We start from the raw sequence: 22,834 nt of genomic DNA, 5'->3' as shown, positions 1-22,834 counted from the left end.
ACAGATAAAATAGTTTATGGTATAAAATGACAAATTCTGTATTCAATTGCATGATCCTGTTTACAAAAACTTGGATGTGGTGATAGTAGTACTAGTACACACCAACCCCTTTGTTACTCAGCCAACCTTCTGTTTTAACACACAATTTATAAGGAAATGTATATAGCATTCTGACAAAGGACTGCTTTATAGGATGAGCAAACTTTCACCATTTTTTTGCATTTAATAATGTTAAAAATCAGCTCTGCAAAACCAATATCACGTTACCATGGCAAAGAACAAAGAAATACAATGAGGCTGCTTGTAGTTAGTAAAAAGAGATATTATAGCAGTGGGGAAAGTGCTGCACCTCTTTTTTACTGCTTAGACCATTTCTTACCATCAGTACTGGATTTGGAGGGACATCAGATTTCCATGGTGGAAATCTAACCCTGTTTGCAGATTTCCCTGCACACATCAAAATATGCATCGTGATCCTCTTGTGGATCCAGTATAAACCAGGAGTAAATCTACTGGCATCGACAGGGTTAGCATAACAAAAAGTAAAAGCCCAATAACCTTACTTCTGGTTGTGTGTATAGAGGGTAGTATGCATACATTTTACATATTTATTTGGAAAACAGACTCAGTTATTTGTTTCTAATATCGTAGGTTCAGTAAAGGTAAAGGATTTAAGGCTGCTGTTGCTGTTTCTAATACAATTAAGTGCTGATAAGTTATGATGAGAGCCAGCTAAACACCACAACCTTGTTGAGTATTAAAAAAAGACATGTTTGTGCTGAAGCTCTACAACAAACATTTCTGATGTTAGAGTAGATGGTTGTACATCCCCGAGCTGTTAACATGGATTTGATAGAATCATTAAAGATGCTTCATGTTCAAAGACGTTCCTGTGAAGCAAACGCCTCTGGGGAAACATAGAAGAGTTGCAGTTAACTTTGTACTGACGTTTGAGCAGGGTTTGGTGCACGGTTTCAGCCATATCTGCACAAGCAAGCCTCGCCCTCCTGGTCTCAGGGCATTTGCACTAGGTGGCTGTCCGTGCATCCCCTGTTGCGAAGAAGCCTGCTGCCCATGAAGTTTAGTTTCACATTTGGTTTGATCAGAAGCGCTGGAGACATCTTGCAAATCTAGAAGGGGTCCGGCATCTCCTTTTGCAGTGGACTCTGTGCTACAGATTTGGAGAACAGCGGGGCAGAAGCTCATTTCTAATAAGATGTTTTTTAATGTTAATCCAATCTGCCTCCCCTCTTTAAGCACGTGTCATGTTAGAGCCAGACTTCCAAGGGCTTTCAGGTATTTTAAAGATACTCCAAAAGTGATTCACAGGATTTACAGAAGTGTTTTAGAAGGCTAGGACCCAACTTCCTAAATTTTCAGTGGTTCTCATCTCTGAAAACAATTTTGAAAGTCACCAGATGAATCAGTTTCCATCTTCAGACTGCTAAATGTTGTGGTTCTCCATGTTGTATTTGTGACTGTGAGTAAGTTCAGTAAAAGCAAAACCAATCAACCTCTGCAAACAGAGCCTGCAATAGCAGGCAGCCCCAGTGCTGCTTCTAGCCAGCGCTTTTGCCGATATAATCTGTGAGCAGCAAAGTCAGCTGCAGGCCTGTACAGCGCTTTCCAAGTGTTTTCTCCCTGAAACAGTGAAGTCTGAAAAAAGTTGGAATTGGTAGGATTTTATACAAGGGACCCAAACCTGCAAATGCATAAGATATTTTTGCTCTTTCTGATCTTTGTGAAACCAACGTATCTTGAAAGCTCTGTGATACGCAACTCGGGTTTTGTACAGCTAAGGTGTTTAAACAAAAGGAAACAAAACCAACAAAAAAGGCAACAGATAAATCAACAAAGAAGTAAACTTCCTGAAGTTTATTACTGCTTCACACTGAGCTGCTGAATTAAAAAGGAAAAAAGGTAAAAATTTCAAAATAAGTGTAAGCTTTCCAAGCCTTCTGTATGGTTTGAAAATACGGAGGTGGAAGAGGGGAAATAAAAAGAAATTCACTTTTCCCCAAAAAAAAGTAAAGCCAGTATTACTTTTAGGGACAAATTTAAAGTAATAGATTTTCCTTAAAGGGAACAAATAACTAGCAGTTTGAGATTAAATGACACTGAGTTTTTTTAAGAACAGGGACTGCTCTCACCTTCTTTCAACAGCTCTGAGAAGTGGAGTTACCAGTAGCCATAGCTTTTTTATGGCGATGCGGGAAGAGAATTCGGATTAACGCGAGCCAGAGTGCAGAATGCCCTTGTTTCCCCTGTCTCTGTCGGCTGAGTGCTTAGGACACGAACGCCCGCCCTGATGCTACGCCAAGAAGTTGCTGTGATTACGTGGATTGGATTATGTAAACGGTTTTTCAGTGCCACAGAAGATTGTATTTCAAAGCTTGTTTTGTGTTCATTAGCAAACACGTTTCATTTTACATGTGGAAATAGGTCTGTGCTCTTTGAGAAGTGATATCTCCATTTACTCTAGTGATGCTACTTCCCTATATTTCAAGATAAATGAATTACCTACCTTTGAGTGGGATGAAATATGTCTAAATGAATTGCTGTCTCCAGACCAAGCTGGAAATCAGCAGTGATGTTTGATAGGAACTGCTAGCCAGAATTCTGAACTCCCTGGAGGAACTGGAGAACTCTGCGCTGATGCGGGATCAAACCGAAGTTGTTCTGCGCTGGGGGCTGGTCGATCGGTAGCAGAGGTTTTAGAACAAATCAATACAGTCAATGGCAACAGATCAGTAGGACCAGATGGCTTCACCCCTGACTTCTGAGGACTGTCGTAATATGAAATTGCTAAGCTGACAACTGTGGGGTGCCTATTGCTTGTATCAGTCACTGAATAATACAAGTAGCAAATAGAAGATCTTTTTTTTTTTAGTAAGGTTCTTAAAAACTACCTAGAAGTCAGCGTTGCCACTCGTGGAGGTGTTGGAATCACTGTGCATAGTTCTCTGAAAATAGCTCAGTGGTGGTTGGAAGGGCAGATATCTAGAAAAGAAGTTGAGAATAGAACAGAAAACGTGGCTGCATGGGAGTGTCTCTCAAAGTTCTGGTCACCTCGCCTCAAAAAAGATTTAGCAGAACTGGAAAACAGAGAGAAAAGCAATGAGGAAGATCAGAGGTATGAGAAGGCTTACATAGAGGGAGATGGTAAATGAACAACATCCCACACCTCAGGAGAGAGATGACTGAGGGTGAGACGGGGTGAAATCGATAACGTTACAAAATGCCATTGCAACAGGAGCCACGGAAAGATTACACCCTGTTTCTCGTGACAAAGGAAGGGGTAACTTATTTTTATCCATATCAATTAAAAAGTCTTGTAAACTATAAAACAAGTGGAGCGGGAATGTCTGAAAACAAAATGCAGCTGGTCACAGTTCTATAAAAGAAGGTCCTTGCTGTCATGGTGCCTCAGCTCACCGGTCTCTCAAAATCGCCAGAATCTTACCGTACCTTTTTCTCATGTCAGCTCTTCCAGGACAGAGGTACGTTATCCGCAGGGTTTAAGAAAATGGAGTCGTAATCTTGCTGTGGACTCTGCATGCTGCTTAGGTTGAGCTAGTGATTTGTTTAGTCAAAATAATCCAGCACAGGCTAGAATTGCCGTGGAGTTAGTTTGCTAGACAACAGAATAATGATTCTATAACTGTGCTCATTATATTAGCATATCTGCGCTCTCCGACACGAAGCGAGAGTCAGGGACAGGGGAGATGTGCTGTAGGTTGTTTTCACAGTGAGCGTTCAATGGGACAGGGTTTTCCCCGAATGTGTTTTGTGGCTCTTGTTTTTATACAAAATGTATTGCCAGTTACTGGCTTCGGAGGGCATGCGCGTGGGTGGGTGGAAGAGGAGTTTCTGCTGTGTTCCATCGTTCAGGTTGCTTATCAAATGAATATTCATGTTCAGGAAAGCGTGAAGGCTGCAGTGCTGCAGAATGAGGACCGTGCCTCACACCTGCGTTGGACAAAGCACAACTTGTCAGAACAGAAAAGGTGCTAGGGCTTGATAATTGCATTTACCACTACTCGTAAGGTCTGATTTCCGTAAAAAGGAAAGGGAAAAGTAATTTGTTCTTCTTTCTTGCCTGAGAGGGCATCCTGCAGCCACGCACTTCGATTGCAAAGGTCCTGTTAGTCTTCAGCAGGACCGGATTTAATTGTTTTGTATTACCCGAGCTCCTCAAGGTCTCGAGCGAGGATCCAGGCTCCAGCGTGGCAGCCTCTGTGCTGTGGGCCCCAGACCTGGCACCTTTTCCGAACTTGCCTGAAACAGCGTTTTGTACCAAAGCAACCATGACTCCTGCGAGCTAGGCAGTTCTGTGGGTATACGTGAGTTATGCGGTGGTTAATTGTTAACTGTCCCTTCCCTCCCTTGGTGTACAGCCAGAAAAGAACCAACCATGCCTTGCCATCTATTTGTCTTCCTGTAGTTTTTACCTCATGCACTTGTATGTTAGAAGGTTTGTGTGGTATTTAGCCTGCAGTGGTCAGAGTCCATCCAAGAATGCTTGGAAGACCAGTCAGGTGTTTTATGTGTGCCAGTCCTTCAGTTCTCTTCTGTCCTAAATTTGTGTCAACTTCTAATGTTTAATATTCTGTTGTGTTGTAAACTTTTCTCCCCCAAATTCACAAAGTGCTAGCAGCTGCATATATCACAAAGGGAATGGATATTAATATTTTATTCTGTGGGTTTTTTTGTTTGTTTTTTTTTAAAGAAGTAGGCGTAGGCTGCAGTATGGTTTGGGTGTTTGGGGTTGTTTTTTTTTCCACACTATCTTGAGTGATGCATATAGAAAAAAAAATGTTGGAGCATTAATATGTGTAGAGTAGGCCAGGTGGAGTGTGCTATTGCAGGAGTCTGTAGACCTGACCTGGAAACCAAGGGTTTTGGAGTGAGATATCCACTAGGATTGGAGGGAGTGAATATCAGTCTTTCCGCAGAGTCTGAGCGCAAGAACTGTCATCGCGGCTTTAGTGTACAAATTCACACTGCAGCAGGTATGCTGGGAGACCTGTCATTTATGTCAACGAGTGGCAGCAGAGCCCTCAATGAAAGGACATTTTGTGAGGATAGATGTACTTTATTATTTTCATTTTGTATTGTGATACCTAGGCTGCACTTGCAAGGGAGGGGGGAGAAAAAATAAGATAGTCCCCTGATCTGTCAGGCAAAAACTGTATGGTCGTGGCTACAGCTGAGCCATGGTTGGTCACACTCCCCTTTAATCTGCAGCTGTTTTCTTTCTGATGGATAAATGTGTGTTTAAATAATGTATCCTACCTAACTGTCAATTTTTTTTTAATGTTTCCTTTGACAACTGAATGTTTCCATTATGCCCAGTAAACATCTTGGAGCCTGACCCGTTCCTGCTTTAAATGCACATTAAGACTGCATTTCCTTCGTTTCACCTTCCGAAGGAAACCGTGCAGCTGTTCATTATTGCAGCACTTACTACAAGAGACTCATTTCCAGGAGATAATTTTTTCCCTTAGAACTTCATAAAAATGTTTTAGTTCCTGACCACAAAGACACAGTGAATAAGTATTGCAGAGGAGTGCTGTGAGCTTTGATGTCAGAGCTGTTCTGCTTTAAAAGGGCACAGAAGTCTGTCAATGGCACATTCTTTTCTTCCATGGTAATGGGAAGAGACTGCATGGCATTGTGTTCCATTGTGGTGAGGTTTTGAAGCTGAGCTTGCTACGTACCTGTAGCACAAAAAGGAAGTGGGTAACCATGTCAACCACTGTCCGGCCGCAACCAGTGCTCTGCACTAGGATCCTTCACCCTCCCTCATCGTGCCTTGGGAGCCGCTCACGGGAAGGAGCCGAGGGCTGGGAGGCTCTTCCTCGGGGCAGCGAGCAGTGTGTCGAGGCGGTGAATAGCCGGTTATAGTCACTGTGTCTGTTGGTCTTTCTGATTGCTTTTGTGTTTTGATGCAAGTCTGTGTACTTTATTCCAGGGTAAAGAGTAGGGAGGGGAACAACATAATGGATACTTAAATAACCTTCCTCTGTTTTTGTTTATATGAGTGGGAGAACACACAGGCCAAAGAAAAAGGCCGTATTTGTTATTTAAACTGAGGTGGCACCCAGAGGACTCAATTTTTCCCAAGGACCCCGTTGTTTGTGTCCTTTCTGTTAAGTATTGTGATTATTAGTGAATTATAGCAGATGCTGCAAGCTGTACTGTGATCACAGCCCCGCTCTGCTAGGCACTGTGTGTGACTGCAGTTAAGGAAGAGTCCATCACCAGAACACTTACAGCGCCTTATAGGAAAGTCCTATGAAGACAAAGGATAAAACCAGTTTAATTTGATGGAGATGAAATAAAAGGCTATCTATTGGGCTGCAGAAACAATATCATAGTTTCACTTTCCTGAGTTGGCAGACCATCTCTAATTGATTTAATGGCCCTTGATCTGCAACGCTGGGGCCAGATTTTAAGATTCTGAGACTTCTAAAGCCCCTTTTAATGTGCCCTCCCCGAAGTCTTCTGCCAGTGTGGTCCTTGTGGTTGACTATATTTGGGCCATATCACACAACAGAGCCATGTATCTAAGTATTAAATTAGTATTAGCCCTAGCCAGAAGTCCAGTAGAAAATTCATGGATTAGGGAAATATGCAAATACTAAATATATAGAAGAATTATTCAGGAACTTTGTGACATCTGTATCAATGCTGGGTGAGCAGCAAGGCTGGTTCTGCTGCTGCCAGGTCCTGAGAGCTGGTGCAGACAGCTGAGAAAACAGCCAGAGCTGCCAGGGGCCGAAGCTGGTCCACGGGCTGGGCCATACAAGGCACACCGTCGGGAACCTGCCCTTCCCGGCGAAGACCACCGGGCACCAAGCAAACAGTGCCAGAAGACAGTGAGAAACAATGACCAGAAACTCCCTCTAAATGTTTCATTGCTGTAGGAAACTCATCACTTGCTGTATTGAAGAAGAGAGCGATAAGCAAGCACAGAGGTGCATTAAGGTGCAATGAATTACCATGGTTTTCTTCTAGATAGATCTGATACTTGTTGAATTGGGAGACAACTCGCAGGTGGGGCTATCTTAGAGGCCAAAGATCCAGAGCCAGTTATCTGAGTTGGGCTAACAGTTTCAACTCCTCTTGTCTCTGTTGCCTTTTGTTAGGAATAGTGATATCGGTATTTGTTGAACCCTTTGATGCAGGAACTTAACTCTCTGTATTGCCTTGGGGCAGTTCTTTGACCTCTGTTTGTTTATCTATAAGGTGAGGCTGATGATAGCCGCTCATCTCAAAGCAGCAACGCAAGACTTATCTGAATAATGATTGCAGAGCCCTTGGATGAAAGGTGCAGGACAAGGGCAAACAACTGATGTTTGTTCTTGTTGCTACCATGATTTGACTTCTGAATGTGGCAGGCTGAAAACACGCTCTGTGTAAGATTTTGCAAAGCCCTGATGGGTGAGCACTGGTGGGACTGCAGAACGCTTGCTGTGAATCATGGCTTATTAGTATTATTGTCCATGTTTTGCTGTGTGGAAGATACATATGCAGTAGATCTTGTATCATGCAAGTCTGAATTATTTCTGATTGCCAAACATAAACCACTCCACCAGTGTGAAGAGGATGGGGGTCATTTGGCTCCTGAAATACCCAATGATCTCATGAACCCATTCTCTTAGTGACCGAAAAACGCTATTAGGTATAATGTTAAAGGATATGGTGACATGGCCAGTGCTTTATGCTCTTTTTTACAGAGCTCAGATCATTGAGATAAATTGCCTTTCTTGTATTCCACATTCATCTTCATAAACCTATTGCTATCCCGCGTTTGCTCCCTCCTTGTGTTGGGGCAGAAGAAAGATAAAGAGTGTATCTTTAAACAGCGTGCTCTGTATTTCAGGAAGCCTGTCCAGTCCCCCCGGTGAGAATGAAAACATTCTCAGAGCTGTTTTGATTTGCTTTGCTTTCCAGAGACCCTGTGGGCAGCACACATTTGAGCTGACCCCTTCTGCTTGTTCGAGGTTTTCACGCTGCTCACTGACGGCGGTGAAAACCGTCCGTGCAGAGCGTGCTCTGGGCTCGCGAGAGAGAAGCCGGAGTGCAATAGAAACCCAATGTCTTTTCCACAATCTTTTATCCGTTTCCTGCTGCAGTTACCGTGGGATCATTTTTTTCAGCCTTCCTCGTTCTGTGTCTCCTCACCAGAGAAGTGCGCAGGCTGTGGCCTGAAGTCACAATGTCACCTTTGTTCTCTTCGCAGTCTGAAGAGAGAGGAAAGGAGCCGAGGGCTCTGAGCAACGCCCCGGGCGACGGCAGCCACCGGGCACCGCCGGAGATGCGTGCAGGCCCTGGTTAGCGCGGGTTATCTGCAGCACCTAGCCGGCTTTGTGGGCTGCAGCTCCGGGTCGGGGGGCTCAGCCAGAGAGCTGTTCTCCTCGGGTTCTGGGATGCGATGAGACCGCCGTGTGCTGCCTCTAGGAGGAAGCCCAGCGTGACGTGCTTAAGCATCCATCTTTGCAAGGGCTCTGTTCTGTGAAGGCTTTGTGGAGCTTGGATGAACTGTGAGAAAGTAGAGAGGGCTCTTAAAAGTAGCAGTAGGCAAACCGCTTGCGTGGAGGTTTGTAGCGTCACCCTAAAACTACGGTGTCAGAGTCAAAAACATCTTTAAACTGGGAGGTTTGAGTTCTGTTGTGCTGGCTTGGGACACTAGAGAGCCGCATCACTTCCCTGGCCCCAAATGGATGTATTTACGTTGCTGTTTTAGTTCGTATCAGGGTCATACTTTTGACAGGGGTCTCGAGATTATCTTCCCTTAATGTGCCTCAGTTAGCATCCCAGAGGAGCCGTAGAGAACAGAGGCTGAATCCTTTTGAGACGAACCTGAACTGGGTCTGCTCTGAGGGTTACGGGACCAGACTGGAGCTAGCTGGATGTAAATCCTCTAAAATGGGTATGTTGTGGACACTGTGTACTCAACACCAACCCTTGTGCTCGGCAGATTTGCTCATACTGGGCTGTGTCGCTTACAAATATATATACACAGTCACAGAGGCCACGTGATGAGGGAAGTCATTTAGGGATAAAAGATCTGTATTCATGTATTTAGCTTGTGGAAAAATCTGTCCCTCAATCTGTGCATCGGTTTAGAGATCTTTTTCTTGTTTGCTGTTCTCCTCTCTCCCACCCTTCATCTGTCATGCCTGTCTGGAGTACAAGCTCTGCAGGGCGAGGAGTCTTACCGAACGCGTGAGCGTTGGTTGCCACAGTGCAGTTTCAGTTTTGGTCAAGGCCTCTAGGCACTGCAAGTAAACAACAGATTTTGAATGGTGAGAGGCTTATTTATCTCTAATTCTTCTCCCAGTCTGTTTCACCCGTGCGTAGTTAGGGATCAGGTCACGAGATTGCCTGGATCTCAGAGGAACTAGACCTTGGCTGTTTGTTCGAGGTGTCTGCAGCTGGTGTAGAGCCATCAAAGGGAAAGGTCCCACCCGGGAGGTTTTTAACGGTTACAGCCCCATGTTCCTGCCCACCAGTAATGCACCAAAGCAATGCTACACTCTGAGTAAGCTGAATGCCTTGTCTGCTGATCCCTTCTGACGCAGTGGGGTTATCTTTCCCAAACCGAACCAGTTTAAAAAAGATCGGAGTAGCTGGAAAGCATTTGGCTCATGCTTGGCTGGGTGAGAAGGTTGTTCAAGCCTGCTGTCTCTTGTTGACGTGAGAAGCAGATACTTCTAACAGCAGCTCCTTTGGTTTTCAAAATCTAGCTCACAGGGCAGATTTTCTCTTCCAGCAGGGTTCTTTGAACCGGGTTCTTTTCATTTACACTCCATCGCTGCTGCTGTGCTCCAGCACAGAAACGGTCCGAGTGAGCAGCAGCTATTTTTGCTTATTAATGTTCGTTGCGTCAGAAGGGGTACGAGCCCGCTTTGCTCGGCTTTCCTGAGGTGCCCGAGTCTGTGCAGAGCCAGCAGCTGGCACCGCCGGGTCCGTGTCCTCTACAGCCCTCTGCTGGCGAGATGCAGCAGTGCTCCGCTGCACGGCCCGCGCGCTTTGCTGTTTGTCTGAAGGTGTCGGAACACTTTTTGTTTCTCAGAGCTAGTCCCAGGCTTCCGGTCAGATTACGCTGTGATTACAGCTTTGGCTCTGGCCAGCTGACAGCTCGTTCGAAGGGGAGAGTGGCCAGCGTGACACGGAGCAGTCCCAGAGCTCTTCCATCCCGCACCGAGGTCTGGAGCAGCTCTGTTCGTACTTAGAAAGGGGACAAAATAAAGCAGATTTGCTGCTTTCCGTCTCCACAGAGAACAGACAGCTTGGAGCATCTGTCCTTTCCTCTTCTTTACCATCTTGACCATGTAGTTTCCGTGCTAATTCTCAGTGGATTGACCGCTAAACCTTAGTTTCTGGTGTGTCGCTGTTTTTTTCTGTGTAGTTGCTGCACTCTCTTCTCATGTTATGCAGCGGCTGTTTTGAGGATTTAGCATGTGGTTTGTGTGGGTTTTTTTTTTAAATTCTTATCCAGACATTCCTTTCTGCTTTAAAAGTGTCACTGAACTACTGCTGCTTAATCATTACTTCCATTGTTTTTGCTTTCATGGAGTAATTGAATTGATCCGCTTGGTTTTGTAGCAGCAAAGATTGCTAAGCCAAGAATATTTTCTAACCCGTCTTTCTTCTAGTTTTCTCAGGGATTCTGAGTATGCCTTTACTTGATTATTTCCATGCATATTATAAAACTTGCCCAGAGCAATGAGAAAGTCATTTGTTTCTGAAGAGTATTAAAAAATAATGCTATCGTTGTGAAATGTCCTTGCCTGCAATGCTGGACAGTCTTGCATTAATTTTCTGCTTGCTTGATTTCTGATGTACAAAGATTCTGTAGAACATGACTGAAGCATGAACCCATGTTTGTTAATAGTTTTCTAATGGTGTGTGCTGTGTGAGTGCCTGCCCTGCCTTTGCTGTTTTCTTCCTGTTTGCCGTTCCAGGAGTCTGTTGGGAAAAGCATTAACGCTGCTGCTGTTGCATCCCTCCTTGGCACGTCACGCGCTCCGAGACGAGCAATGGCACAATAGGCTTGCCCTGACACGGCAGAGAGAGGCTTTAGGAATGCAGTGAGTTGTTGTAGCAATTCATCTCCAAGGGTCTCAAGGCTTTTTATGAGCTTTAATTAGTCTTCGTGTTGTTCTGTAGTGTCTGGCTTTGACACAGGTGGGTAAGGGCGGAACAAATACGTAGCTATACCTGCTAGTAATATATTTATAGCGAGGCAGACTGGTAGCATCTGGGGCCCAGGTAGATAGATTTTCTTGGAGCTGATGGGCTGAACAGCATCACCCCTTATCGCTCTAATTAAGGAAGTCGGACTTGCTCTGCCATCACAGTTTGCATGTTCAGAGGGTTTGGCAGAGGAGCTGAGAAGAGCTGAGTGTTTGTTCCCCGTCGCGTCTAAGCCAGGCTGTCTCCCAGGGTCAGGGCACCCTCCAGCCGCTCCACCCTCACTGCTGACTTAAAGCCGATGCCTTCAAGGAGCCCTGACATCAGGTCCTCCAGCCTTTGCACCAGGCAGCGGGTCACCCGCAACTGCATCCTCGTCGCTGGATGATTGTCTGTCCCTCAACCTGAAACAGTTGTTTCCCTCCAGCTCTGCCCTGCTCTACCTCAACTCATGGCGCTGCAAGACGCAGAGGCTGTGCCTTAACTTTTCAATGGAGATGATGATTATATAAATCCTCACCCCAATATGAGTCATATACATCAGTACCTTCTGGAAACTGAGGGGCTGCAGTTTCCTCTGGGTGTAGGCACACTGCTCCCATCAGGGCTAATGGAAGGGACATGCACATATCGGGGGGAGAAGCTGTCCCTTCTGCTGCTGGATTAATGTTCTTGCCAGTATGCTTGTGCCACCATGCACGCTGATTCCTCTGCTAGGAGACAGTGTGGAGGCAATTAAAATCTTGTGATTTCTCATGAATAGAATCCTGCTGAGACATTCAGTATAATAGGAGCTCCCTCCCGTGTCCGAGAAGGTCTGTAGTGCCGGTGGTTTCTTTCTTCTCTCCCACTGGAGTGAATTTATCTCACTGTTTTCTCAGGAGAAATGAATAATTCCTTGAACTTGGGCTCAGTTCACAGTTGTGATGCTTTGCTTGCTCCTCTTTTTTAGTTTGACACTGCTGATCAACAGCTCTGGATGTTGATAGTCTGATGTAGACCATCTGATCCTCAGATCAAGTGAAACAACAGTAGCGTGAGCATCATTTTTCTTTATTTTTTCTGCCAGTTACTCTTTCCTTTGGCACCCATTTTCGGTAAGGAAGGACGCCTTCGAATTGTCTTGAGATGACTGAAAAATAAAACAAATGATCTGCTCTCTTAGGTCAAAGCCCTAATGTTGAGCCTTGAATTTTAAATGATGACAGAGGAGAAGGACCCTCGTGTTACAGCTTGTTGGGGATGCCGGGGCTGGGTACTATCTGTATATTTAATACTGTCATATTAAATGGAACCAGTGCCAATTATAAATGTGGCTCTAAGCATTTTTTTAATGAAAAATGGATTGAGCCTGTTGTCTGACTCCAGCCAAAACCTTTTGGGTGTAGTATAACTAGATAACATAGGAGGAAAAGCTTCTATTTCTTTTATCAGTCTGATAAGGCACCCAGTATCCCTTTCTTATAGCACTGGTGTGGGTTTTAATCATAAGCCGTCATGTTGCCTTGTTTTGTACCTGCTCGTGTCTTAAGGAGAAAGTATTGTGCAATTTGAGTCACGTTTCCTCAGCTTTAGGAAATACATTTTTGGTCTCTTGATGTACAGAATCCATCTGCAACTTCAAATAGTATTTAGAAGTCTTAAAGAAGCCATCAATTTCTGGATAGCTCTTTTGCACACTATAAATCCTAGGCAGATCTAATGAAAAGGCAGTATTTTAATGTGAGACAAAGACTTATTTCACTCATTCTGCAGTGTCTTCATTTGTCACTGTGGCAGCAACATTATCAGATGTTCATATTAAATATTGTACTTATTTATTGTGAGTAATGGATGGAGCAGGTTGCCATCTTTATGATCACAGCATGGAAAAACAACTCTACCTTTTCCTTTATTGTCATAATTCTTTTTGGACAGACGCGATGTGCTCCGTTTCCCAGATGCTGCACTGGACCTAGGGCCTGTCAGGGTGCTCCAGGCTCTTCCACGCGTTGGAAGGTCCGGCTCCGTAGCGTTTCAGGCCTGAAATGCCAGCAATTTAGAAAGCTGACTGAAGCTGGGAGTGTTGGAGGTCAGGAGGATGCTCTGTGGAAGTTATTACCGGGTTGTTGACTTGTGCTCTGCTCTTTCTTCTTGATCCCTTGGAGACTTGGCCAGATGGACCTTTGACTTGTCCTGATAGGTTAGGTACAAATGATCTGCACTTCGCAGCTCCTCATGCAATGCATAGGGAGCAGAAATTCCCGGCGAGAATATAGCTTTTTAAAGTGTCTAAATGAAAGCTGAGTTGCCTTACAAGAGACTACATTTTTGACAGTGTGTGTATTTAGGCGTCCAAAGATAGGGAGAGGTACCCAAAGGGATTCTTTTGCGTCTGGGTGGTAACTGCTACAACGTACTGCATCGCTTTTGAAAAACTCATCTTCTGTCCCTAAGCGACGGAAAAGCTTTTTCAAACCACCAGGCCTCTCTTCCTATTGAATTTTATAGGAAATGATCCTAATAGCACTGAAAGCAATATTAATGGCTTTCCAATTAGAATATCTAGATAGTTTGTTTATTTTATCGGCCCTCTGCGGCGGAAAATCGAAGATTACTGTGAATCTCGCTTGAAGTTTTTCATCAGTGGGCCTTTTTGTCAGGAGCCAGATACTCCATAAAAAACAGATAAAGCAATTTAAAAGAAATGTTTTGCCCAAGGAACAATAACAAGGCTTAGAAGACTCTCTTCTTTCTGGGAGTTTCCTTCAGGGAAACCTTTTTATTTACTGATTGAAAGATCAAATCGGCCCATAGAGGGAGCAATGGGGTGTGCATGGGTTTTCTCTGATCTCTAGAAAAGCACACTTGGTTAAACCGTCCATCGAGAGGTTCGGCTTTAAAGGGAAAGGCGTTGGTGTGATTGGATAGAGGGATTAGGGAGTTATCTGTAGGGAAGGAAAGGAAGGCTTAAAATCCGGTTCACAGTGTCAGTAGAGCTGACAGGGTGATGTTATATAGGGGTTGAAAACATGAAATAGACTCTGCAAGGATGACCGAGTAAATCATAAAATTCTGTCTTTATAGTGTACCTTGTATAGCTTAAAGGTGGTTTAAAAAGTCAGTGAATATATTAACGCCCCATAAGAAATTAATAGATATATTTTAATTAACTTTTCTTTATACAAAATCAGTCAGTTTTGTAGTGTTACATAGTCCCGTGTATCCGTAGGTTGCTTATTAACATGACATATCATTTATTAGGTTAATATGCTTATAATCATATCTAATACAATTATGTTTGGTTAATTCCTGGAGTTATTAATTATCTGTTAACTTTTTATGAACTAGAAATAGACCTTTAATAGGACATGTAAAAGTAACTGGTGGCTGCACTGTCTTCTGCCCGATGTCTCCTGTCTGTTGTTTCTCTACGTTTTTCATCCTAAGATCTCTCCTTTGACAGTCTTTGTCAGTTTTGGGATCCCATTTTCCCAGCCAGAAATACAAGAGATCAGTAAGATTAATGACCCACTTGTCAGTCATTTGTAGTATTTAGGCTCCAAATTTCTACCGATACCGACTTTTCTTACTGGGACGTGGTCTGAGACCTGCCAACCACAACCTTTGTCTCCAGGTTGATTTTTGATCAAGAGGCTTCTGTTCCGTGCGTTGAAGAAGCCGTCCTGTGCCTTCCTCCAACCCCTACATCCTTCCGCAGATTTCAGGCTTGGTTCTAGAGACCTCGCTTTAATCCTCGGATCTGGCTGGCAGAGCAGTCTTTGTCCTGGCCGCTCGCCGCTTGTTTTGACCGGGAACCTGCAGTCTGCTAAACGCGCTGTCGGTTGGCCCAAGGCGCGTTCAGCAGCTGCAGCTCCGTGACCGGCTGGACGCTGCGTTGGCCACGCTCCCAGCTGGGCTGCTAGGATCCAAGTCGAAGCGGGTGGAGGGTGCTCCTCAGGTCAGTTTGTAGGACAGTTACAGTGGACGTAAGCGTGAGGTGAGGGGAAAAAAGACTGCAGAGAAGTGGATCAAAGGAGATGCTGTGCTCACTCCATACAGCACTTTGACTGCGGAACATATAGGCAAGTTTGTGTGTGTGTACAACAATGCAACAGATTAGGGGTGGACAATATTACCAGCCCTCTGTGGATGTTCAGCAGTATGTCCTCGATTTCTTGGGGAAAACTAGTAGATAGAGAGTCGGTGGCTCTTGTCGCGATGGTCGGGATTTCGTGGCAGCGGGCTCAGTACCATGCAGCATGGGACCCTTAGCTACAGGCTGAGGCTTCCTTCTCGTCTCTCTCACCTCCCTGGGGGAACTGCATAGGCCATGGATCTGATTTGGTATGAAATATATAGAGGAGGCATAGAAGTGACTTCTGTCTGGAGTGGGAAGGAAATTGAATATGAAATTGAGAAAATTGATTGTGGGAATTGCACCTGCAATTCAGGCTACCGAAAGACTCTTGCTCAATGCTTCGTGCCTAATGTAGGCATGCCAACCTGAGGCAAAGTTCCCAGTGGGATCTGTAACTCTTAGAAAACCTGGGCTAATTAAAGATTTTGAAGACCTTCTCGTAAAAATCAAGTTGACAGTTTTCCTGAAGTGCTCAGATGTTGCACAGACAACCTCAGTGAAAACAGTACTCGTAAAAAGCTCATAGCACAGCACAACAGAGCACTCAGACTTCTGAGTGCTGAATTTTTTAATAAACGACAGTCTAGTTTTTTTGTCAATATGAGAATTACCTTAGGAAATGTGAATTTCAGAACAAAAGGCCTGTTGTACAAAACATCCAGGCTCTTCTGTGTGTGTTCCAACTGGAAACAGAAGAACACACGTACCCATTCGTATTTCAGAACTAACTTCAGTGCCTGTGTTTGTCCCCTTTAATGGGTTTAGGAGGAAGTGTATGGTTGTGCATTTTCCTGGATAGGAATGTTTTCCTGAGCTGACTCCAAAGGGATGTTCCAGGGTTGTTAACTGTGATTTTTCAGCAGCATGAAATCCGCTGAAATTGTTTATGCCAGCTATATCTGCCTAATGGGCCTAATCAATCTATCTCTAAGGTGAAGCTGTGCGCTTCACTAATCGTAAAGCTACCGCAGTATATCTTGCTTATTTTTACTCTAAATTATGATAGGGTTTAAAATGAACTCTGAATTTGATTTATCAACAGCTATGATGCTAATTCAGCAATGAAGTCATGGTATTCTGAGACTAAATATTAACACTAATGAGAAAACATAGTCCGTATTTTGTAACTCTGAGTTTCCGCTACGTATGGACAACTTCTAAAGTTGTGTGTAATTTAATCGTGTAATCATTAACTAGGCAAATATTTCCACAACAGTCAGTTCACCTGGATTATAGAGTACCAGCAAATGTGAAACCAGGTAACGTTCAGCTGCCTGAGAATACTCATGCTTCAGGGGTTTTTTTGTAGAAGGAAAATGCATCTAATGGCAGACAGCGGTGGTTGTCCCATCACGTTTTCCATCAGGATGAATGGAGCCTGATGTTAGTTCTAAAAATAGAGTGTTCTTTCTCTTTGAAAACAGAAGCAACACAATTGAAGACATAGAAACTGCTGTGTCTAAACAGTGACTGTGCGAAGCCGAGGCACCCACCCTGAGACAGCTGGAACAGTCTGGGTCTCGGAAAGTAGATCACTGCTGTCGCCGGGCTCCAGGTTTCAGGTTCCGGCCAAAGCAGTTACTTGTCTGAGGAGCCCGTGACACCCCACTACAGACCTCTCCCAGAAACCGTGCTGGGGTTGTCGGTCCTTCCTCATATTACATTTCTGTCCGCTTACGGATAATTCTGGTACTGTGAGTCACTGAGACATCCACAGCAAATCATGTTTCTTGGGAAAGAATTTCCTTCTCTGCAGGATAATGAATGGTGGGAGATCATTCTTCAAAACTGAGCATAAAGAAAAAACTCAGTATTTCCAACGTGAAATGGATCTGTTCTGAAAACCTGTGTTTCCAAAATTTGATTTAAAAGTTGACCAGGAAATTATTTCAACCTGGGACTGCTAGTGATTAGGTCTTGCTGAACTGCAAATAATTCTGAGGGAGGCAGAGAGTTCATCTCTGTCTGCTCCTCTGCTAGTCTTCACTGCAATAAGTCTGTTACTGTGAGCGCAGAAGAAAAGACTTAAGCGGGAGTTCGGTCAATGTGGAGAACTTGGTATTCTGTTAACGCTCTTGGCATTACTTGAGAGGGGTGTCACGCCGGAGAGTTCATATCGGGGACGAATTTCAGGTTGTCGGGAGTGTCCTGTCAGGATGCAATTAGAAGTGTACAAGGGTGTGTAGCGTACCATAAGAGGCGGTAGAGAAAGAAAAGTATTTCAGAAATAAATTCACTTAGGCGCCAATCCAAAATTCTTTAAAGCTCACTAGATTCGGTGGCTGTATGGTAAGGTTTGATCTTTTCTTTTCGAGTTCCAGAATAAGGATTTTTACTGATGTTTTGGTAGAAATCTAGGTTTAGTGGCTGCATCTATGAGAAGCAGAAGTCCAAGCTGAATTCTTATAATTTAATTGTTTTAATAGTACTTTGTTGTGTAATAATGATCAGAAATGTATAGAAAAAGTTAGCTAATTTACCTCCCAATATTTCTGACAGAAGTAAACCTGCTGGTAAAATTCAGTGCGGTGTGAAATGCCTGAATCGGAATACGGATACAAGTATTTGCATGTTGGAAAGGACTGAGAGTTTAACTGAACATCATTGCTGAATGTCAAAGGAAAACCGTCCGGGAATGTTGAGAAATGTCTTTTTAATGCAGACCAGAATTTCACTGAATTTCAGGTAAACTGAAGTTAGTCCAGCTTGTTTCGAAGGGAGTTGTTATGCAGCAGCAAGGCTGTTGAGCTGTTAACCTCTCCAGTGTCAGTTCGGCTGTGAAAGGGAAGATTTGCATTCCTGAATTTCCACTGCTAAATCTTTTATCTTCCCCCTGTAGCTGGGGATTTGTGTAAATTTTGCTTGTAATGGAGCCTTTGTTTGAAGTATGTGACTGCTAAGATGCAATGTTTATTACATTTAGAGTGAAGATCTACAGTGGTGTGAACTTCAGAAGGCAATGCTAGCTGACTAATCCCGTCCCTTAGCCCAAAACCCACGTGAACACTTACAGTGCTTAGAGGGCAGTAAGTTCATTGCGTAATGGGGTCAAGGATTTCTTCAGAGCACAGATTTGTTCATTGACTTAACTGTCTGCAGCACTGGGTAGGCCGTATGCTCCCTAATAGTAAGGTGTTAGAGCAGAAGACAATCCTGCTTGGTGCCACGCGTGGACTAAAACCAAAATGTCCATCTCGCGTGCATCAGTGACTTTGGAGTGCCTTCTCCTGTTGATTTGTTGGTTTTTTCCCACTGCAAAAAGTTTTAATCCTTCAAGTAAGTATTAGGCAGTGTTGATTTTGGAAACTCAAATAGAAATGATACAGAAAATGCTGTGAAGAGATACATGCATCATGTGCTGTTAAACGTCTTGGCGTTCTGTGTCCCAGCCCTGAGCTCCGCTAGCTGCACCGGACCGTGCTGTCACGGAGCATAACCGTGAGCGAGCACGCGAAGCCAAGAACTGCAGCAGATGTTATGACAGATTATATGAAGGAAAGAGTTTTGGTTTGTATCTGTTGTGTTTCCGTGCGAGCAACTCTTCATCTTCATTTACAACTGAACTTCCTCCAGAGCGCAGTGTAAGGAATTCCGTAGCACGAATGGCTGCGGTGAGTGGCATGGGCGAGGCAGCGAAGGACACTGTGCTAGAGGATCCCGCTTCTTTTCTTGGCTCTACCTTTGATGTGCTGGAAGGTAAATTCTCAGCCTTGCTCCCACGTTCTAGCCAGTGAAAAAATGTGTCTTCCGTGGAAAAAGCCTAGAGATAGAGATGACAGAATCCTAGAGCCTGTATTGATTTGCTGAGGTATTCAGTGACCTCTTTGGATTTTTTTCGCTCTAGTCATCTGCTTTTTTGTCTCTCGGAGGCCATAGCATCTGCAAGGCCCCAGCTTAGGTTAGAGCTGTGTTTTATTTAGTCTCTGCTGAAACAGCCCTTGCCTCAAAGAGCTTTACTCTCCAAGGGCAAGCAGGGGCAGGACATAATCTTCTCATTTTCCAGCTCATAAAATGACTTGTCCAAGGTCACATCTCTCAGTATCTCAGACATTAGATCCATAGCAATAATGAAACAAAAAAGAAGTTACTTCAGAACTTGAAGCAAAAATACTTATAAAATTAATTTTCAACAGCTTAGATTTTCTTAAATTTGTTTTATTGATCTCTGAATCAGAAAAAATGTAATAGTATCATCTTGGTTTAGAGTGCACAATGTCATCACTGTTCTCCACCGAACGGTGGTACAGTTGTGCCCACATTTGCAATAGTTTCTGCAGTCAAGGCTGTGTCCTGAAGCAGCTTTTGTGGGCTCAGGTTTCATGTACGGTCATTTCACTGTAAATGAAAACTGAGCCCTCAAGTCTTTCTGAAAATGCAACATTATGTTACAGAGAAATCGTTTCAGGGAGGAGAGGACAACCCCCTTTTGTGGGGCTGTTCCTCTGGAGGCTTTCATTTTGAGCAGGAAGGTTCTTTTTTGGGTTGTTCGTGCAAGTGTTACCTTGATTCCATAGGCATCACAAGAACTAACTTGGTCAGAGGTGATGGACTGTTGGTATTTCTTCTTTCAGTCTTGACTGGAGGTACCTCAAGTGTAATGCTTCTTACAGTCATTTGACATGCTGATTTTTTAAAATTCCCTTAATGGGATCTGGCACCCAAAAGAGGGAGAGGAAGAGGGAGAACAGGGAGGTGCAAATCCATTGCTGGGCTTTATTATCCTAGAAATGCTTTCTACAAATTAACTTGCAACTCCTTAATCTCATGGGTTCCCTGATACACCTATTTGATCTTCTTTTCTACACTGACAAAGAATATCCTCCTACCCTCCACACACACGGCACAGCGACCCTGATTAATGTCATTTCAGACACACACAAACCTGACTCTTAAGTGAAAAAACAAGCAAGAGGTCCCATAAAACTACTGAGGAATAGTTGAAGAGGAAGGGTGTTTATCCACCGTTTAGGGCTGTTGTTGAGATCCTGATCCTTTTGACTCTCGTTTGGAGAAGGGGAGAAAACAAGCAAAGAGTGCAGTGCGCAGGACTCGGGTGGTTAATGAACTGTGTGTTATAGCTGTAAAGCCGGGACCTCAATCTCTCAGCTCTCCAGAACACAAACAGTCCTTGGTTTTTATGGAATCGTAAAGAGCTGCCTTAAAGGCTGAGGACATTCAAGCCCTGATACGAATTGGCACAGATATTACTGTATCCAAAGGGAGTTATAGTTGCTTGCACTGTGGCTGAATTTGATCCACAAGTGAACACAGTTGTCCCATCAAATTCTACCGAGCAGCTTGTCTTTGGCATTCCTGCCATTCAACTGTCACATAAAATGATGTTTTCAGCTGAATTCCAGCTAGTGGAAGAGTGTTGGAACCTCTCCAGCATTCTGCAGTGAGCAGGGGGAGGAATCTAACTGCTGAGGTGATCGAAATGCAGGAGGAACTCGAACCCTGCAAAACTTATAATTGGTCTTAATGCCTTTGCTTTTTTCGTACCTTTTTGAATGAAATGTGCTATGCAATGGAAATCTGCGATAAATTAGCTCTGTAGGCTTCACTTGAAGTTCAGCATGGAAAATAAAAAGGCATTTGTTACCAGATTGAATTATGTGTAGGGTATCTCCAGCTTGTAATGAGCTCAGGTTTTCTGGCAGTATTAGAATAAACTCTTGCCTGTCTCCTGCAGTGTGTGGTTTTTTCCCTAAGAGCACATTTCTTTCTACTTGATCAGCTCATCTCTTGCAGATGATAAAATTATCTGCAAAGATCTGTAACTGATGTTGTGCCATAAATCATATTTAGTTGTAGGATTAACATTTGCAAGCATAGAACATTTATGGAAAAAAAGGAGGTGGGGGGCTGGCAGTTTCCGAGTATTTACATAAAGACAGGAGATGGGGTTCGGGATAGATCTTGCAGGCTTTTCGAACACGTGCCCGTTTTTACAAGGTGTGGGTCTGCTCAGCTCCAGCTGAGCCTCTTTGATAGTGTTTCTGTTGGTGAGGTTGTAAGATAAAGAACCCAGGAAATCGTGACCTTGGGCAAGCAGCTTTGTCATAGGAGAGATAAACACGTATTCCAGCTGTGCGGAGAGCTACGCGTGCTGGCAGCCAGGTTTTTCCATCCTTTGACACGCTCAGGCTGGTCTGAGCTTTGTAGAAATGCTGGGCCCCTTTCGAGGCACTGGAAGAAGGGCCAGTTGCTAAAAGGTTTGTGTTACCAGCAGCTTCCAGTTTACCCTTCACAGCCGGATTGTCCAAAGCAGGTCAAAATTCAGCACGTGAGATCATTTTGAAAGTCTGTCCGCAGACACAGTTGCCTAAATGGATGGTAGCTCCCTCTCATCTGGCTTCGGCACGCTGCAAAGGGCCGGGACGAGTCGGTGGTTACGCAGGCTTTCGGGAGCTGTGACGTCCACCCACGAGTGGGGACGAACCCGAGTGTGCACAGCCCTGTGCCGGGGGGGTCTGCGGGTGCTGCGCACAGCCTGGAAGCCGCCAAGGTTCGCCTCGCTGCAGGAACTGCGCGAGGAGCGCGGCTGTGCCGAGCGCCCAGTGCGTTGGAGGCTGGGTTGCGATAGATGCTGTACAAATGCATGGCTGAGCACATTATTTACGTGTTCCTCTCCTTTTGATCTCTTTCTCTGGTGCAGGTTCCTCACCACATGAAGACTTTACCCTATTACAGTTACGACCAACCGGTGATCGGATACTGCCAGGCTCATAAGCCTCTCCATGTAAATAAGGGGTACGACACCATGTCGCGGGAGCAGGCGGAGACGACCAACCTGGAACTCAGTCGAGACCACAGCTTCATAGCTACCATCGCGCGTTCGGCTGCTCCAGCCATTTACATTGAGAGAATACCAAACTAGCGGCGGAGACGGCTTCTTCAGGGGGCGGAGTGGGGAGCTCTTGTGAGGGACCTTTCATCTCGGAAGAGACCAGGGCAAGAAACTAATATCTACCATTCCAGTTACAAATGTTCGAACGCAGACTAAGGGAAGGGGATGAAGCAAACTCCGCAGACTGTGGAAATGCTGTGTGGCAGTACACACTGAGAACTTCAGGATTTTCTTTGCTTTAAACTTTCAAACAAATTCCTCAATGTAAATATTAAAGAGAGATTGTCAAGTTCTTATAAAAAAAAAAATAGATTTCACTCTAGCTACATAAAGGGATGGATTAAGAGTTTTGTTTGTATATTTGATTTTTCTACATTGCACGGTTCCAGGGAAGGAGAACCACAGGTAAAACATAAAGGGGGTGGGGAGGGCAAGGGCTTGGGTGGGGTGGGTCAGCCATGTTTCCTTATTAAGTGTTTATTACTCTTCAAAGATTGGTTTAATATTTTTGTTCTTTTAAAAAAAGAACAACAAAAGATAGATATATATATTTTCTTTTTTCTTTCGGGGGTTTGTTTTTTTGGTTGGGCTTTTTTTTTTTTTTTTTTTTTTTGGTGGTCAAACGCTAATACTTCAAACTTCAGACATGGGCATTAAAG

General features: G+C 44.2%; 1 protein-coding gene across 3 annotated transcripts in view; it reads left to right on the top strand.

The window, feature by feature from the left end:
• LRRTM4 (leucine rich repeat transmembrane neuronal 4) overlaps nt 1-22,614 on the top strand; it is a 679,501-nt gene extending 656,887 nt beyond the window's left edge. For all 3 annotated transcript variants that reach the window (XM_075444811.1, XM_075444812.1, XM_075444813.1), the window contains one exon: nt 21,984-22,614. In XM_075444811.1, coding sequence (XP_075300926.1) covers nt 21,984-22,205 — 222 coding nt within the window. In that variant the 3' untranslated portion in view covers nt 22,206-22,614. The remainder of the gene's footprint in view (nt 1-21,983) is intronic.
• The last annotated feature ends 220 nt before the right edge of the window (nt 22,615-22,834 follow it).

The sequence above is a fragment of the Opisthocomus hoazin genome, chromosome 28, assembly GCF_030867145.1.
Source record: "Opisthocomus hoazin isolate bOpiHoa1 chromosome 28, bOpiHoa1.hap1, whole genome shotgun sequence".
Classification (NCBI taxonomy): Eukaryota; Metazoa; Chordata; class Aves; order Opisthocomiformes; family Opisthocomidae; genus Opisthocomus; species Opisthocomus hoazin.
This window is presented reverse-complemented; position numbering and strand designations above follow the sequence as displayed.